Here is a 17,842-nt window from a genome sequence, read left to right as displayed (position 1 = left end):
GGCTGGACGGCTACGCCCGGCTGGTGCAACAGACCATCCTGTGCCACCAGGTGGGCGAGTGCGCCACTGGTTGGATACCTGCCTACTTGCCCGCGCTGGGGCAGCCGCCTGCTTGGGGCTTTGTCAGCTAATTTTTAAGCTGATAATTTTGTATGGCCAGCGAATGATGTTATAAATATCCAAATGGCCATTGGCGGGAAAAAAGGTTCCCCACCCCTGCTCTAGTTCCACCCTCCAGGTAACATAGCAATTCCTAGCCTACAGGGGGAGTAGGCAGATAGCAGCATCAACCAACTGGGTGGAGGAGAGTTACATGGAAGGAAAATCTGTCCTCTCCTTGAGGAAACAACATAGAAACAGGGAAAAAATACCAGGAGAACAATTAGGTAGTTAAAAGTTCTCAGACATCTATAGTATAGGTGCATAGGGCTGAGGAGCCAATGACAAGGCAAGAATACAGCAGGTAACCTGTGTTATCTTAGGGGAATAGTGGGTTAGTGATTCATGAGGGGACAGAGGCAAATATCCCAAGGCACAATCTAACCCTATTTCACACCTCTCTCTGCCTGTCATTTGTGTTAAGCTGAGGGTGTGTGAAATTGTCACTGTTCTAAAGCAGAGCTTCTGCCATCCCTTGCTGTAAATAACCAATAACTTGTTGCATTCCCTGTGACGGGTAAGGGTGAGGAACCGAGAAAGCACCTGGCTGTCACAGAGGCAACTCCAAAATGGTATAAATCTCCACACCAGTTTTTCTGTCCAACTTTCTTACTTGTCACTGTGGAAATTGAAAATAAAAGAAGCAAAGAGCCCAGCACACAGCGGATGAGAATTAATCTGGATAGGAAGGGGATATTTTTTTTTAAATAAAGCTAATAATTATGAGAAGCCCTGTGGCAAGGGGGTAAGCTGCAGTACTGCAGTCCAAGCTCTGCTCACGACCTGAGTTCGATTCCGATGGAAGTCGGTTTCAGGTAGCCGGCTCAAGGTCGACTCAGCCTTCCGCCCTTCCAAGGTCAGTAAAATGAGTACCCAGCTTGCTGGGGGTAAAGGGAAGATGACTGGGGAAGGCACTGGCAAATCATCCCGTAAACACAGTCTTCCTGGTAAACGTCGGGATGTGACGTCACCCCATGGGTCAGGAATGACCTGGTGCTTGCACAGGGGACCTTTATCTTTACCTTTTTTAATAATTATGAGGGGGCATGACGTATTTCTCAGATGGCACTCCCTCATATGTCCCATGGTAGCTACAGGCCTGTAAACCTTTAGACAGCTTGTCCAATTCCTGATTTACAAGGAGTTCATATGATTGAGTGTTCCTCCATAAAATAAAAATAATCTGCATGCAGAAAACTTGATCTCTGTCTGTGTGAGGCCATTAGTCCTCAGAAACTGCATCTAACAAGGGAAACAACAAGGAACCTGAATAAATCTAGCTTCATTATTCTCCAGCACCTCATATAAAAAGCAATTCCTTCACTGTGCTACCACAGGAAGGAGGTGGCATTGCCTCATTTGGTTTTTTTAGTCTTTGGTATGTTTTGGCTGGATGGATCCACTTCCTATTGGTCATAATCCTTACAATATTATCAATACGAATTCAAAAAAAGCTCATTACTTTATTCCCCTTTAAATTTTAAACAGAAGGATGTAGTGAGTGCATTTTCTTAAGGCTGTATCTTGCAGGGGGGGCACAGAATATCAATATCGGAAAAAATAAAAATCAACAAACTGGAGATCAAGGCTGATGTTGACCATCCGCAAGATTTCTTAATTCTGGCTATTATTCTACACCATGAAATCCACACAATTCTTTTTGCATGGGAAATAAAACAAAAATCTAAATTCAATTAAATTAAAATAACCCATGATTAAAACTTACACACTTTCTAACTCCCAAGGGGTCCACTAAATGACTAATTTCCGTGCAGAAGATTTTGAACAGTTTTTCTCCCCTATGGGTTCTTTTCTGTCTCACAGTAAACATATTCTCACAGAATCTTCTCCCAAAGGGTAAGACTACAGGTATTATGTACTGTAAATTCCACAATAAGGTGCAACTGGCATATGAAGACTCCTGGATTATTCAGGTTGTTTTCATCTCTGATGCATGAATCCGTTCATGGTTAATGAGGCCCGTATCCGAATAGAATCTTTTCCCACACCGCACACACTCGAAGGGTTTCTTGCCAGTGTGTGTCCCTTCGTGCATTGCGTGGAGCCAGTGATGGGTGAACGACTGTTCGCAGATTGAGCATTTATACGGCTTTTCGCCGTTCCCCCGTTTCTCCCTGATGTGGGATCTCTCGTGGGTGATGAACTGTGACTTCCAGTTGAAGCTCTTCCCACAGTACAAGCACTTGTAGGGTTTCCGGTCAGCGTGGGATCTTTCATGCAGGACAAGAAGCCAGTTCCGGCTGAAGCTGATCCCACAGAAAGAGCATTTGTACGAATTCCGTCCAGTGTGGGTTCTCTCGTGTGCAACCCGCTGACAGTGCTGGCTGAAGGCTTTGGGGCAGTGGGAGCATTGATAGAGTATCTCCATGTGTATCCTTTCATGGAGAACGAGCTGAGACCTCTGACTGAAGGTTTTACTGCAGGAACAGCATTTATGCAGGCCATTCCCTGGTGGGATCTGCTGGTTCCTCACAAGGGGGTCTCTGTGACCAAGGCCTTTCTCAGTACACTGAAGTAGACTTTGGTCACATATAAGATGGCCTGAATCTACTCTGAGCACTTCTGTGGACTCCGGCTGTGTATTTGGTTTCTGCTGGTGTGGGGTTTCATTGACAGCCTTCTCATTCTGTAGACAAGAAACAGATGCACGTTTTTGGTTCCTACAGCGGTTTCTTCGCCTTCTCTTTGGTTGGTGTTGGTACTTAGCAGCTCCTGCCTGTTCCTGATCCTGGGAAATGTCCTCTTGTGTTGTCTGTTGGGGCAGAGCTTGCATGGGACTTTCCGGTTGATTATTTCCCCTTTCACTCTCGTTCCCTTGCCTGGGACCTGCTGGAAAGAATGAGAAACGAATCCTAACACAAGAGTTTGCACTGACCACTAGATAGATAACAGGAGAAGGCCAGCTTGGCTGGGAGCACGCTGGAAAAACACCTTCACAACTTAACGGCACATGATGGGCTTTTCTCCTTTGTTTTTGTTTTTTAAAAACAAAGGCGGAACTTTGCCACCAAGCCTTATGGGCAATTTTTTAAAAATTTTTTTTATTGTTTTCATAGAAGATGGATTACATTATTTCATTATTACAACAAAAAAAAAGAAGGAAAATAGTAATACTCAGTTTACCCATTACCTTCACTTTGTAACCCTCCATCTCCCATCACCCCCCTTCACCCATGAACGACTCCTGTTGATTAATCTCTAAGATTTATACTTTAACTTAACTTACCCTGTATTTATTTATTTTGCTTACAACCCCCTCATCATTTTTGTAAAATCGACTGCTTTATCTTCCTTTTTAATATCTTTCAGGAATAAACCTAGTAAACAAGTTTCTGGTTTCTTCTTTATCTTACTCTGTATCAGATTCCCCATTTCCGTAATAACACTTTTCCAAAAAAAAATATTTTTTCCGCACGTCCACCAGGCATGATAGAAGGTACCTTTCGTCTCTTTACATCTCCAACATTTATCTGAAATTGTATTATCCATCTTTGCCACTAATACAGGAGTGGTGTATCCTCTATAAAACATTTTATACATATTTTCTTTTATGCTACTGGCTATTGTAAATTTATATTCTTGCGTCCAGAGTCTTTCCCATTCTTCCATTTCTATATTATGACCCAGATCTCTTGCCCGTTTGAACTCTTTCCTCTTCTGAATTATATTCTAATATTAGTTGGTACAACCTAGAAATTTGTCCTTTGTTTCCCGTATCTAATATCTTTTCTAGCTTTGTTTTTTAATCTGCAAATCCTAATATTTGATCTTTTTTGAAGACATCATTTAGTTGATAACATTTGAACCAGTTTGTTATTCCACACTCTTCCTTATTTTTTAGTTTCCATTGTACTTTATCTTTTTGTATATATTTCCTATATGTCTTGCTATCTTGATCCATGTTTGGTTTTCTTCTTGTAATCGCTTCTAAAGGGCAGAGCCAGCCCGGAGTTTTAGATTCAAAACCTCTTCTATATCTTTTCCACACTTGTTGTAGACTAACTCTTATAATATGATGATTAAAGTCTTTGTTTATTTTATCTTTGTCATACCATAAGTATGCGTGCCACCCATATCTTAAATTAGCACCCTCCAAATCCAACAATCTAGAATTTCCTAAATAATCCAATCTTTTAACCAGTCAAAGCAGGCTGCTTCATAATAGTATCTTAGATCCGGAAATGTCATACCACCTCTTTCTTTATTATCCGTCAAATTTCTATAGGCAGTTCTATGTCTGTTATGACCCCAAATAAATCTAACCAGTTCTTTTTTCCACTGTTGAAATTTTTTTGTTCCTTTTAAAACTGGTAGATTCTGAAACAAAACATGGGCAATTTTAAACCTCTGTGACAGAGAAATGGCTATATCCCAAAAAGCATGAACCAGAAATCTCACATGGAAGAAGAGAAGAAGAAGAGTTGGTTTTTATACCCCAATTTTCTCTACCTTTAAGGAGGCTCAACCCGACTTACAACTGCCTTCCCTTCCTCTCCCCACAACAGACACTTTGTGAGGTAGGTGGGGCTGAGAGAGTCCTGAGAGAACTGTGACTAGCCCAAGGTCACCCGGCAGGCTTCATGTAGAGGAGTGGCAAAACTAACCCTGTTCACCAGATTAGAGTCCACTGCTCTTAACCACTACAACATGCTGGACACAGAATTTAAGGAGATTTGTAACAAACCTCATACTGGCAGTACTTGGGATTCCAGCACAAATGGGTTTTCTTTAAATATATCCAATGTAGCTGTCAGCCAGGAGAGAAGCAGCCACCTCAGAGACTTCCAAGCACTGAGGAATCGAGGAACAGGAATTCCTTACCCTGAAAATTCACATCTATGTCATCAACCTCTTCCTTCACATCCTGGCCCAGAGGCTTCTTCCCAGTGTCAGGTGGAGTCTGCTCAGCCTCTGGGCAATTCACAAGTGGTGTTGGCTCCTGAAAGAACAATGAAACCGCTCTTCAGGGTTAGCACTAAGAGTAGGAGCACCCAACCTTGCCATGTCTGCGGGCGCTTTTGGTATTTTGCATACAAGTGGTGTTTGTGTGTGTGTGTGTGAATGTGTGTGTGTAAAGTGCCTTCAAGTCGCAGCCAACTTATGGCAACCCCTTATGAGGTTTTCAAGGCAAAAGACAAACAGGCGTGGTTTGCCAGTGCCTTCCTCTGCATAGCAACCCTGGTATTCCTTGGTGGTCTCCTGTCCAAATACTAACCAGGGCTGACCCTGTTTAGCTTTCGAGATCTGATGAGATCGAGCTATACCATGCTGCCATTCCTCCCACAACTGGCGGGTTCCATTGGGCCATTGGGCCATGGGGCCAATCAGAAAATGTTGGCCAGTTCCAATTCAAGTGTCCCCTTATAATGGAGGCACCTTTTTCCAAATAGGTGATGGAAAAGGGTTGTGAACAGGCCTTGAGGAAAACCTCCTGTCCCTTGAATGAAGGCTGAATGTGTGGAAATGGGCAGGTGAAGCTTTTCATGGTTAGAACTTTTCAGAGTTAGCACTAAGAGCAGGAGTCCCCAACCTTGCCGTGTCTGCAGGCACTTTGGGTGTTTTGTGTACAAATGGCAGGTGTGTGTGTGTGTTAAGTCCCGTCAAGTCGCTTCCGACTCATGGCGACCCTATGAATGAAAGTCCTCCAAAATGTCCTATCTTTGACAGCCTTGCTCAGATCTTGCAAACTGAAGGTTGTGGCTTCCTTTATTGAGTCAATCCATCTCTTGTAGGGTCTTCCTCTTTTTCTGCTGCCCTCAACTTTTCCTAGCTTTTCCTAACAAATGGCAGGTACCAGCCATAAAATGGCTGCCATAGGGCCAATCAGAAAATGTTGGGCAGCCTTATAATGGAGACAGCTGCCCTCCTCAGGCTCCGCCCCAAAAACCTCCCGCCAGTTGCAAAGAGGAACCTGGCAACCCTATTTATGGTTCAGGCAGACACACTTCTTGCGTGTCTAATGAAAATGGCAAAATGCTATTGGGAGCCATTTTTAAAGGCTGCCAAGACATCACAACTGCCAGCATGGAAAGAACCCCTCTCTTCCGCCTTGTTCATAACCCAGCACCTCCCTCAAATGGGACTGTAATGCCAAGAGTAGGCAATGTCCCCTGTGTCAAGAAATGGGATATGGCCCCAAACATACTTGTTGTTTCTATGGATCTCAAACTATGAAGTATTTAGCAAAAAAAAATAAATGTTTAGGACATACTGGACACCACAGCGCCTTTTTAGTAAAGGACAGGGTAAAGCGTCTAACTGCTGGCATTCTAACATCATGCATTTCTTAAAGATAAGTTTGGGGCGTGTCCAATCATTCGGCCGTGGGAGGAAATCATTACCCATATCAATTTTGTATTAGAGTATTAATCGATCTTTGAGGATACTTGTGTACTTTAAAACTATTGGCCTGACTCCTAGAGGCTGATGGATGGTCAACCCTCCATGCCCTTACTGTTGCTAAAAGACTTATATATTATGTAGTTATTTATTTAGATCTATAGGCCACCCTTTCCTGGCCAAGGCCAAGCTCAGAGCGGCTTGTAACACTGGAGAGATGAATGCCCACCTCATGTATGGCATATAAACAACAACTGCGTATGGACATATTTTTAGATATTTGGAAACCTTTGATGCTTACGTGTAGACTTGCCACCATTGTTTTTCTTCTATGTTTGTAATTTTAAAAAAAAATTTAAAAATAAAGATGACTGATTTTGAGACTGATCCACCCTTACCTGCAGCTTCCATCTCGCAGCCTCTTCTTGCCTCTGCAGGAAAACCTCGGCCAGGATCACCGCTTGGGCACAGGTCTCAGGGCCACGTTCCCTGACCCACTTCTGGATGTCTAGTGGCAGGACGCTCAGCAGCTGCTCCAGGATCAGCAGCTCCAGGATCTGGGCCTTGGAGCATTTCTCCACCCTGAGCCACTGATGGCAAAGTTTCTGGAGCCGTCTGTAAGCCCCTCGCGGCCCCTCGGACTGCTGGTAGCAGAAACGTCGGAAGTGTTGGCGGCGCTTCTCCGACCTCATAGCGGCTCCTCGCAAGATGGCCACCTTTACCTTCCTGTAATCTGCCCGGTCTCTGGCCTCCAGCTTGTTGAAGGCCTGCTCAGCTTCTCCGCTGAGGGCTGGCAAGAGCCGGGACACCCACTCCTCTTTGGGCCACCCGCAGGCTTCGGCCACTTGCTCAAAGGAGGCCAGAAGGGCCTTGGCGTCGTCCCATGGGGAAGGCTCTCCTGGCAGCTGCGGGGCTCCCCAGCCCGAGTGGGAGGACTCTAGTTTCCTCAAGAACTCTTGCCACTGGGCTTCCCAAGTCCAGTATGATTCCACCCTTGACTGCTCATCCCCATGGTGCATCTGAAGGAATTCCCCGATACTCCCAGCTTCAACAATGCAAGGCCCGTCTCCTGTTTGGGCGTCCTCCGGATCAGGTGCCTCTGTTTTTATCTGTTGATATGGCCATTCCTCCAGCATAGCTGGGCCCTGGAGAGTGTGCCGTGAGATTCTCAGTTCCTCCGCAGCCCCGTTCCCCCAGGCAGCTCAGAGATACACACTCCCGAACGTTCACAGCAGAAGAACAAACGTTGACAACGGGCACAGTACACAGACTGCCCCCACGAAAACACTTGTTTTTCAGTACAGCGTTTGGCATTTGCACACTAAACTAGTGATCCAAAGCAGGCAGTCCACAACCTGAAAGCATCATTCCTGGAAAAATAAAAAGGGGAGGACAGCTACATCATTGAACACGCACACACAAAAAAGGAACCATCTCGCATCACAGGCCAAATGGCCCAGAATGTTTTCCGTCATAGTGTCATCATCTAGGTGGCTCTCCCATCCCCTCTTTATCTTCACCATTAGACATAGGGCAGGGTGGGAAACTGACAAGCCGCTTTTTCATTGCTGAGGGTACCCCGCACAGCCTCCTAAGACTCTCTGGAATCTATGGTTGTTTTAATCTAGACCTTCCCTTCAGTTACCAGGGTGCTCTAAAAGTAGAGCGTCTATAGGCTTCGGATGTTTTTTACAACTTTTTCAAACTCTTAATACTTCGCTGGGAATACGAGGTGCGGTAACCCCCACAACATGTGCTTGCGATTTCAATGTCAAGCAACTAATCCACCTGCTTATGGGGCTCCCTCCAATCCCATACTCTGCATCGCCCCAAAGACACTGCAACGAAAAAAGGAAAACAAATCTGATCGCTGTCCCAGTTCTCGATATAGGCAGATTATTCACAGTGGGAAGCCACGGCCTTCAGTTTGCAGGATCTGAGCCGGGCGGTCAAAGATAGGGCATTTTGGAGGACTTCCATTCATGGGGTCGCCATGAGTCGGAAGCGACTTGACGGCACTTAGCACACACACACAGCCGTGTTAGTCTGTCTGCAGTAGTAGAAAAGAGCAAGAGTCCAGTAGCACCCTGAAGACTAACAAAAATATTTTCTGGCAGGGGATGAGCTTTCGTGAGCCACAGCTCACTTCTTCAGATACAAATGCAGATATTGTATTGAAGAAGTGAGCTGTGGCTCACGAAAGCTCATCCCCTGCCAGAAAATATTTCTGTTAGTCTTTAAGGTTGCTACTGGACTCTTGCTCTTTTCCACTACTATAGGCAGATTGTATGTCGAAGGCTGCTGCGTGCAAATCTATGCGCATGCGTTACTATCTTCATTCATTTTTTTTTCCCCTCCACCAAGGGATTTCTTCCTCCTCCTCCTCCTCCTCCTCCTCGTGGAGAATCCCTCCCTCCGTCCCGCATCCCCTCTTCACTTACCCGCACCCATTCGCCTTTGCACTGCAAAGTTCTCGCGCTGCAAACCTGAGCTGCAGCCACACACCATTAAAAAACACAAAGCAACATATATATTTTTTTGGAAGGAAGGAAGAGGCGGTCCCAGTTTTCCTCCCGCTCTCGCAGCGCGAAGTCTCGTGCACGCCAGCTCTTCTGCAAAGCTTCAATGCAACGCGTCTGCAAAACTTGCTCCCCGCTCCTGCAATGGGCAGAAGGAAGCCTTCGGGGTGATGCTCGGGTTGATTTCCCTGGAGGGAGACTTTTGAATCCGTCTTTGCAACTGGGGGTTCATCACCTTGGAAGGCGCAAAAAGAGAGCTTTTTTTATAGAGGGGTCTTGGAGAGGGGGTCTTGGGGGGAGAATACTGCAGGAAGGCCAGTTTTCCTAAAGCAGTGGTGCCCAACCTTTTTTTGACCAGGGACCCCTAGGACTTTTTTGTTCGGTGCAGGGACCCCAAGGTCCAAAACAAAAATTCAGAGAATTTGAAAATAAACTTTAATCATAACTGTTATGATTAAACATTAAGCTTAGAATAATATTTGAATATATATATTTTATAATAGAGAACTTTTAATTGAAAATTAGGGGTTTATAACTTTGTTTCCCGGACCTTAATTTAGCTCTCGCGGGCCCCTGGGGGTCCACGGACCCCTGGTTGGGAACCAGTTTTCCTAAAGGGAACTGGGTTCTTGTGCGGTCTGATCAGGAGTCCTGATAATTCAACTGATTAATGATGAAAGGATGAAGTATTTAACAATTAAAGCCCATAGGATGAAATGATGCAATGAATTGTAACGAATTAGAAAACAAATACAGAGGGGATTATATAGATATTAATTTGATAGAGAAGAGAAGTCAGAAAAAGTCCATTTTGATTAGGCTGATTAGTTTGAAACTGTTTTGTTTTATGTAACTCTGAAGATGACAATATTGAAATTGTATGTGACTTAATAAGAAAATAAATTAAAAAAAAAAGATCAGGAGTCCTGTTGAGCTGGAAAACTTGCACTATGTTTTATGGCATTTTGGTTGGCCCCAATAAAAGATACATGGATTTTGTTCCTTATTATCATTGCCACTGAAAAGTGTAAGCAGCCCCCCCCCCCCGTATACCGCATTGTTTATTAGGTATGTTTTTTGTTTTTCTAGTTCTACCCCGCCCTTTCCCAGCATGAGCGGCTAACAACAGCGTAAATTTACAATTTATCAATACCAAAAAAATGGATAGAAATCTTAAAAGCTAACCAATTTAAAAATGACACCCAAATGACAGTCCTATATACACAGTGGGTGGCCGTGTTAGTCTGTCTGCAGTAGTAGAAAAGAGCAAGAGTCCAGTAGCACCTTAAAGACTAACAAAAATATTTTCTGGCAGGGTATGAGCTTTCGTGAGCCACAGCTCACTTCTTCAGGTATCTGTTTAAACTGTATATAGGATTGACAAAAATATTTTCTGGCAGGGTATGAGCTTTCGTGAGCCGCAGCTGGCTCACGAAAGCTCATGCCCTGCCAGAAAATATTTTTGTCACTCCAATATACAGTTTAAACTAATCTAAAGGAGGGAATCATCACTAACATGGGCTGTTAGCTCCAGGGAGTACAAAAAGCGAAGATCCCAATAACAGATTGTCTTGATTTTGTTCTCTGTGTGATCCAGTTTTCTGGCATATCAGCCGCTTTGGGTCCCCAAAGGGGATAAGGTAGGGATAGAAATAAAGTAAATAAATAAATAAAACCCGGACTCATAGAAGGCGGATTAAACTAATTTCAATTCCTCCGAAGTCCAAAGGCACGGGCTTCAGTTAAGCCGCCTAGGGAATGGATGCTGTATAGACATCCTGACTTTGTAGAGTGGGTGAGAAAAACTCCCTGATGGCAATTCTAGCAAGCTGCTCATCTAAGTTTCTTCCGAAAGTTTCTTCTGGAAGTTTCTTCTGGAAGAAACTTCCAGAAGAAACTTAGATGAACAGCTTGCTAGAATTGCCAACTCCACGCTGGGAAATTCCTGGAGAGGGTGGCACTTGGGGAGGGCAGAGTTTGGAGAGGGGAGAGACCTCAGTGGTATATAATGCCATAGAGTCCACCTTCTAAAGCAGCCACTTTCTCCCGGGGAAATGATGAGTCTAGTCTGGAGATCAGTTGCAATTTTGGGAGATCTCAAGGCCCCACTTGGAGGTTGGCAGTTAGGCTGGCCAGCTGTGGCCTAGGAAAATTCCTGGAAATTCGGGAGGGGATCCTGGAGAGGATGGGGTTTAGTGCATAACGCAGCAGAGTCCACCTTCCAAAGCAGCTGTTTTCTCCAGGGGAAGGGGAACTGATTTCTGTCCCCTAGAAATCAGCTGTAATTCTGGGACAGCTCCAGGTCCCACCTGGAGATTAGCAACCATAGTACCTTTACAAGCCATGCCTCTTTTTTAGTGAGCCCAGGCTCTTCCTCCCAAACTGCCTCCATGGATGTTTCCCCCCTACTTCGTTCATGGCTGAGCACCTCCCCAACTGGAACAGCTTTCCCCACTTCCTCCTCCTTTTCCTGCCTTGCATTTCCCCCTAACTCTTCCCTATCACTCTGGGACTCCTCTTCACCGAAATGCACTTGGAAAACACCCAGATCTTTGGGGAGGGGGGTCAAAGGCCCCTGGGAAGGGGTTTTGCAGAAAGAAGCCTTTCCAGTCATCCAGATTCTTTGGCTTTAACTGTTTAATTGATCCTTGGCGAGCCGAAGTAGGATCTGCGAGACCCAGGTTCGAATCCCCCCACCAGATTCTTTGGCTTTAACTCTTTCACTCTTGGCGAGTCAAAGTAGGATCTGCGAGACCCAAGTTCGAATCCCCCCATTCTGCCATGGAAGATCACTGAATCACCCTAGGCAACCCATGCACTCTCAACCCATACACTCTCAACAACCTACCTCACAGGTAAAAGGAGGGTAAAAAGGAGAAGAGAAGGATGTCAGCCACTTGAGTCAAAATAAACAACTTGGGTCAAAATAAATAACATCTACCACATAACAGCTTGCAGGGTTGGGCCTGCTTTCCAGGACTCCTCTCAGGGACCACATGCCAGATCTGTCTTGGCAACAGTTTTTATAAGATAGTAGAAACAGATGATTGTATACCAATTTGTACATTTTACAGGGAAATTAAATTCAAGGAGCAGGTTTTTAAAGGCAGGGAAATTCCCCCAAAGGGGTCCGATATACACATGCGTAAAATCCTCTTTCCCAAACCCTGATCTCCGTGCCCCCGCCTCCAGAGCTGAGGCAGGTGGTAACCAGAGACAGGGCTTTATCGGTGGTGGCACCTCACCATTGGAATGTCCTTCCCCTTGAGGTTTGAGTGGTGCCAACCTTACTATCCTTTAGGTGCCTGGCTTTTAACTGAAGAGTACCAGAGGGGTGGAGCCACCAAAAGAGCAGGCCTAAGGATCAGCCAAGGTCTTTGTAGGGCAGAGGGAAAGTGGCTGAGGAGGACATGTTGGCTCTTACTCTCCAGGTTCCAAGGAGCAGGGTCAGGAGAGAGGTGGAGGTGGACCGGTGTGAAGGACACTTCCTCCTCTCTCAGCTTGAGCATGGTGGGAGGGTACACAGCATTTCCTGCTGACATGGCCACAGGCATAGGTGGCTGTAAAAGGGGATTAGACAGATTTATGGAGGAAAGGTCTATCAGTGGCTATTAGTCATGGTGACTAAAGGGAGCCTCCATGTTCAGAGACAGTTATCTTCTGAATACTAGTGCCAGGAGGCAACATCAGGGGAAGGCCTTGGCCTCTATGCCCTGTTGCTGGCCCCCAAGATTAACTGGTTGGCCACTGTATGCTGGACTAGATGGACCACTGGTCTGATCCAGCAGGGGTCTTCTGATGTTCCTATGACTAGCATCTGCCAGACTCAGGTAGGGCCTTTATATTAAGATTCCAAATTTCTTCAGGGACCTAAGAAACATGTCACACACACAAAGGTAGGATCCAATAATTTACTTTCACTAAGTGAGGAGACTTTCTCCACTGGAGGAAAAGTCTTTCTGTTGCAGGAAGAACTGCTACTTAGTGGAAAGGAGCCACTGAAATAAACCCACTGATTGTTACCCAGTTCCACCCGGGCTATGTAAAGCAGACTAAAAATTGACACCTTTGGGTAAGCATCTCGCCCGTGTAGGTTTGTAGCTGGAGTCACAGAGGGCTGGCAGGCCTTTCTATCTGAAATCATGGCTCAAAGCGGCTAACACAGACATTAAACAACTGTCCACCCACCTGAGAGAGGGGCTGTGACTCATATTTGCAGTATCTGCTTGGCATGCAGAAGGCCCCAGGTTCAATCCCCGGCATCTCCACTGGAAAGGATGATCTAACAGGCAATCTGAAAGACCTCCAGCAGAGATCCTGGAAAGTGACTGCCAGTCAAAGTAGAAAAGACTCATTTTGATAGACCAAGAGTCTGACTCAACATAAAACAGCTTTATGAGTTCATGTGTAGAACAGACTGGGAATACCAGCACCCTTCATTTTTACAGACTTCTTCAAAACTACCACTAAATCGCCACTAATGAGAATGTGACAAGTAACTGAATACCACCTACATCATCTGGGTGCACCGTTCAACAGAATTTCTGAAACTCCTAGTTTCTCTCTTGCAATGCAATAGCAAAGATACACCTTTCAAGATAGTTTCAGGTGGGTAGCCGTCTTGGTCTGCAGTAGAACAGTTAGATTTGAATCCAGTAGCACCTTAGAGACCAACAAGATTTCCAGAGTAGAAGCTTTTGAGAGTCAAAGATCCCTTCTGTGTTATCTGTCGAAGGGAGCGTTGACTTTTGCAAGCTTATACATACCCTGGAAATCTTGTTGGTCTCTAAGATGCTCCAGGACTCAGTACCCTTCAAGATCATTCATTGTCAGGAGATCTTTACAAATGTTCCAAGTTAAACAACTTTCAAACACAGAGAGAACAATGCAACACTGTGGAATGCCAAAGACATATTCAAGATTGCTTCCAATTATGAATTTTAAGGAACTCCTTCCCCCAAAATCACATTAAGTTGCAACATAAAGTCAGGGTGGTTTACAGGGTGATAAGAGAGATCCTAAGAGTATTTTGAAGTGCTTACTTTGGCAAATAAAGAACCTGATGTATGAAAGAGCTTTTAACATCTTGTTTTTAAAGTAATATGATTTCTATGATACTTTTTTTTTAAGTAAGTGGTGAGGTTCTCCATAATTTTGTAGACATTTCAAGTTGTATTCATAAGCTTTTGTGTGAATTCTTTGATGGAAAGATCTGTTCTCCACCCGATATTCTTGTAATTTCTAGGAGTCATGGATTCTCCTCTTTGTGTGTTCTCTGATGGGAAGTTTGCCTGTTCCTCTTGCTGAAAATCTTTCCGCACTCTGGACACTGATATGCTTTCTTCCCCTGTGTGGATTCTTTGATGTGAACTTAGGGTTGAGCTCCAAGTGAAGCTCATTCCACACTCTGAGCACTGATACGGTTTCTCCCCCGTGTGGATTCTCTGATGTCTGGTAAGGGTCGTGCTCAGGTTGAAGCTTTTTCCGCACTCTGAACATTTATATGGTTTCTCCCCTGTGTGGATTCTCTGATGTCTGGTAAGGGCAGGGCCTTGACAAAAACTCTTTCCGCAATCGAAGCATTTATAGAGTTGTTCCCCTGTGTGCATTTTTTTATGCGCTATAAGGTTTGTATTACGAGTGAAGGTCTTCCCACACACCAGGCATTTAAATGGTTTATCTCCTGTGTGGACTCTCTGATGCCTTGCAAGGTCCCATCCTGTACTGCAGCTCTTTCCACACTCCAGGCATTTATGTGGCTCCTCCCCTGTGTGGATTCTTTGATGGTAAATCAGTGTTTTTCTCCATGTGAAGTTTTCCCCACATTCCAGGCATTCATATGGTTTCTCCCCTGTGTGGATTCTTAGATGGGAGATAAGATTTATTCTGTCTCTGAAGCTCTTTCTGCATTCCAGGCAAGCATACGGTTTCTCTCCCGTATGGATTCCCTGGTGTCTAATCAGTTTATCCTTTCGTCTGAAGCTCATCCCACACTCGGAGCATTTAAAAGGCTTCTCCCCTGTGTGGATTGTCCAGTGAAGATTGAGGCTGGATTTCCGTGTGAAGCATTTCTCACATACAGGGCACTTAGTCTTTTCATTCCTTGTGGACATTTTTCCTTGGATTGGGATGTCTTTGCAGCTGCTACGGTGAGGAGCAGGTGCATTCCTGGTCTTCTGTTTCACTTCATTTTTCCTTCTGTGCCCTGCTTCTTCCTTACATCTGGCTGTCTCCAACAATGTCCCCAATGGGTCTCCCTGATGCCCAATTGCCCATCTGTCTCCTGCTAGGACAAAGGCAGAAAAAAACAACTGGTAAGAAACAGAAGGAGAAATTGAGCCTGAAATTAAGAAATTGTCCCAATTAGCTACTGTGATGGACAAACCATAATACATATCATTTTGATTCATTCTTTTATAAACAACTGAGAATTAGACAGACTGATCACACCAGACATTAAAAACATGTTTATCATTTCAGCAGGAAAACTCAGAAGTAATGATGGGTAGCTCTAGGAATCAATGGAAAGTCTATAGTTTTACTACAGAGTTTTTGAAAATTCCTAGAGCTCCCCACCATCATTTCATTGTGCTACAATGCACCACCCCCCATGTCCCCCAACCCTCAAACTTCTGTTGGTGCCAGGCATGGCCTGGAAACCCTACTTACAGCAGTCTGCCTAACATCAACAGCAGTCTGTGCTTTTTCTATCATGGCTCCCCCCACTATGGAATGGGCTGCCTGAGAAGGGGGGAAGCCATTTCTAGAGGTGATGCTTCAAGGATATTTTATTCCTTAGGGTTTATAATGGGGTGTCCATTGCAGGCATTTTTAAGGGGGGAACAGGTTTATTTGGGGAGTTTACATTTTAAATCTCAGTTTGTAAGCCACTGTGAGCCACGGGGAAAGGAGAGAAATATTTAAAATCAATAAACCAATACTGCGATATAGCAGTCAACCACTCAAACGTCTACCTCTAGATCTCTTTCCTCTTTCAGAGCCCTGGGTAAACAGAGGTTCCCCTTCTTTGCACAAAGAGATGAGATTGGGATTAGGAATCAGAGCTCCCTCTGAGGAGAAAAGGAAAAAAGTATAAGAAAAGCTTTGGATGCCTAACTGCAAAAATATCCTGAGATTCTAAGCCAGCCTTTCTTGCTAAAGCTTGTCTCACCCCCACTCTGTGTCAGCAGAAGTAGCAAAAACAAGGTTTTATCTACTTATTTCTGATTTATTTCCTATTTTATTTAATCTAGTTTTGTTTATTGACTTTTATTATTTATTTATTTATTTATTTTGCTGTCAAGTCACAGCTAAATTATGGCAACCCTGTAGGGTTTACTAGGCAAGAGACATTCAGAGGTGGTTTCCCTTAGCCTGCCTCCACATCACAACCCTGGTAATTCCCATCCAAATACTTGCCAGGGTCAAGGCTGAGAGTGTGTGAGTAGCCCAGGGTCACCCAGCACATTTCCATGGCAGAGTGAGGATTCAAACCCAGGTTTCTCAGATTCTAGTCCGACACTTTAACCACTACACCACACTGGCTCTCATTTATTTACTGCATTTATACCCTACTTTTCTCCACAGTGAGGATCCAAAGCAGCTTATATCGTTCTTTTCTCCTCCATTTTATCCTCAGAACAACCCTGTGAGGTGGGTCAGGCTGAGAACGTATGTGACTGGCCCAAAGTCACCAAGTGAGTTTCTGTGTGAGAGCAGAGATTTGAACGTTGTTCTCACACTGTAACCACTACACAACTCTGGCTCCCTAGGTATTTTAACTCTTTCTCATAAATATACAAGTGTGTTTGTGTTGGGGGGTGGAAGATATTTTGTCTGGACAGTGCTGAAAAACAGCATCCGCTTGCACACTTTGGCTTGACGTGCCCCCCTTCCCACCTGCCAATGGAGAAGAAGCCAAGAGTGTACTTCACAGGAAGGGAAAAGACCAGATATTAATATTACTTTGTAACATTTGTACAATTATTTTTTAAAAATTGATTTAAAATGCTTTTATTATTTCTGTTATGTAACACCCATGCCATGCAAAGTAGGTTATATACATAACCCTGAATCACCTCTCTCGCCAGTTGACAACACCTCCAGCCAGCGAGGTGTAGTGGTTAAAAGCGGTGGTTTGGAGCGGTGGATTCTAATCTGGTGAGCTGGGTTGGTTAACCTACTCCTACACATGAAGCCTGCTGGGTGACCTTGGGCTAGTCACAGTACTCTTAAAGTTGGCATATAAAAACCAACTCCTCCTTCTTCTCCATCTTCACCTCCATCATCATCTTGTCTGGATTGCACGTGAGTTTCTTTGCCCCCATGGTGTCCTCTGCTGATTTCAGGCCCGGGTTCAAGCCCTCCCCTGATTTTAGCAACCCAGGGAAATAGGACACCTCACCCCGACCGGTCACGTTGGCAAAATTCTCCAGCATCACTTCCCAATGGAGGTCTCTCTGGCTCGGATCCAGCAGCGCCCACTCCTCCTCAGTGAAATGCACAGACACCTCTTCGAAAGTCACCAGGCCCTGAAAGAAGAAGCAGCAGATGATGAGAGGGAGAGCATCTTGACTATCTTCTAGGCATGGAGTAGAGGTCACTGGGGGTGAGTGGGGGAGGTAGTTATGAATTTCCTGCATTGTGCAGGGGTTTGGACTAGATGACCCTGGTGGTCCCCTCCAACTCTATGATTCTAAGAACACATTTGCTCCTCACAGACCATCATTCTGTCATCAGAATAACCAGAGTCCAGGGTCACCAGGCCCTGAAAGAAGAAGAAAACATTTGCTCCTCACAGACCA

The 17,842-nt window shown here is 44.8% G+C and overlaps 1 protein-coding gene across 1 annotated transcript; it reads right to left on the bottom strand.

Moving 5' to 3' along the window:
• Positions 1–7,883: 7,883 nt before the first annotated feature.
• On the bottom strand, positions 7,884–15,161 carry LOC130485683 (zinc finger protein 501-like). Its single transcript, XM_056858936.1, has 4 exons — positions 14,330–15,161; positions 12,463–12,598; positions 8,961–9,010; positions 7,884–7,889 (listed from the first exon to the last, which is right to left on the bottom strand). The coding sequence occupies exons 1-4, from the start codon at positions 15,149–15,151 to the stop codon at positions 7,884–7,886; spliced, it is 1,014 nt and encodes a 337-aa protein (XP_056714914.1). The 5' UTR covers positions 15,152–15,161.
• Positions 15,162–17,842: the final 2,681 nt, after the last annotated feature.

The sequence above is a fragment of the Euleptes europaea genome, chromosome 1 (genome assembly GCF_029931775.1).
Source record: "Euleptes europaea isolate rEulEur1 chromosome 1, rEulEur1.hap1, whole genome shotgun sequence".
In the NCBI taxonomy this organism is placed as follows: Eukaryota; Metazoa; Chordata; class Lepidosauria; order Squamata; family Sphaerodactylidae; genus Euleptes; species Euleptes europaea.
Note: the sequence above shows the minus strand (reverse complement) of the source record. Positions and strands in the feature narration are given on the sequence as shown.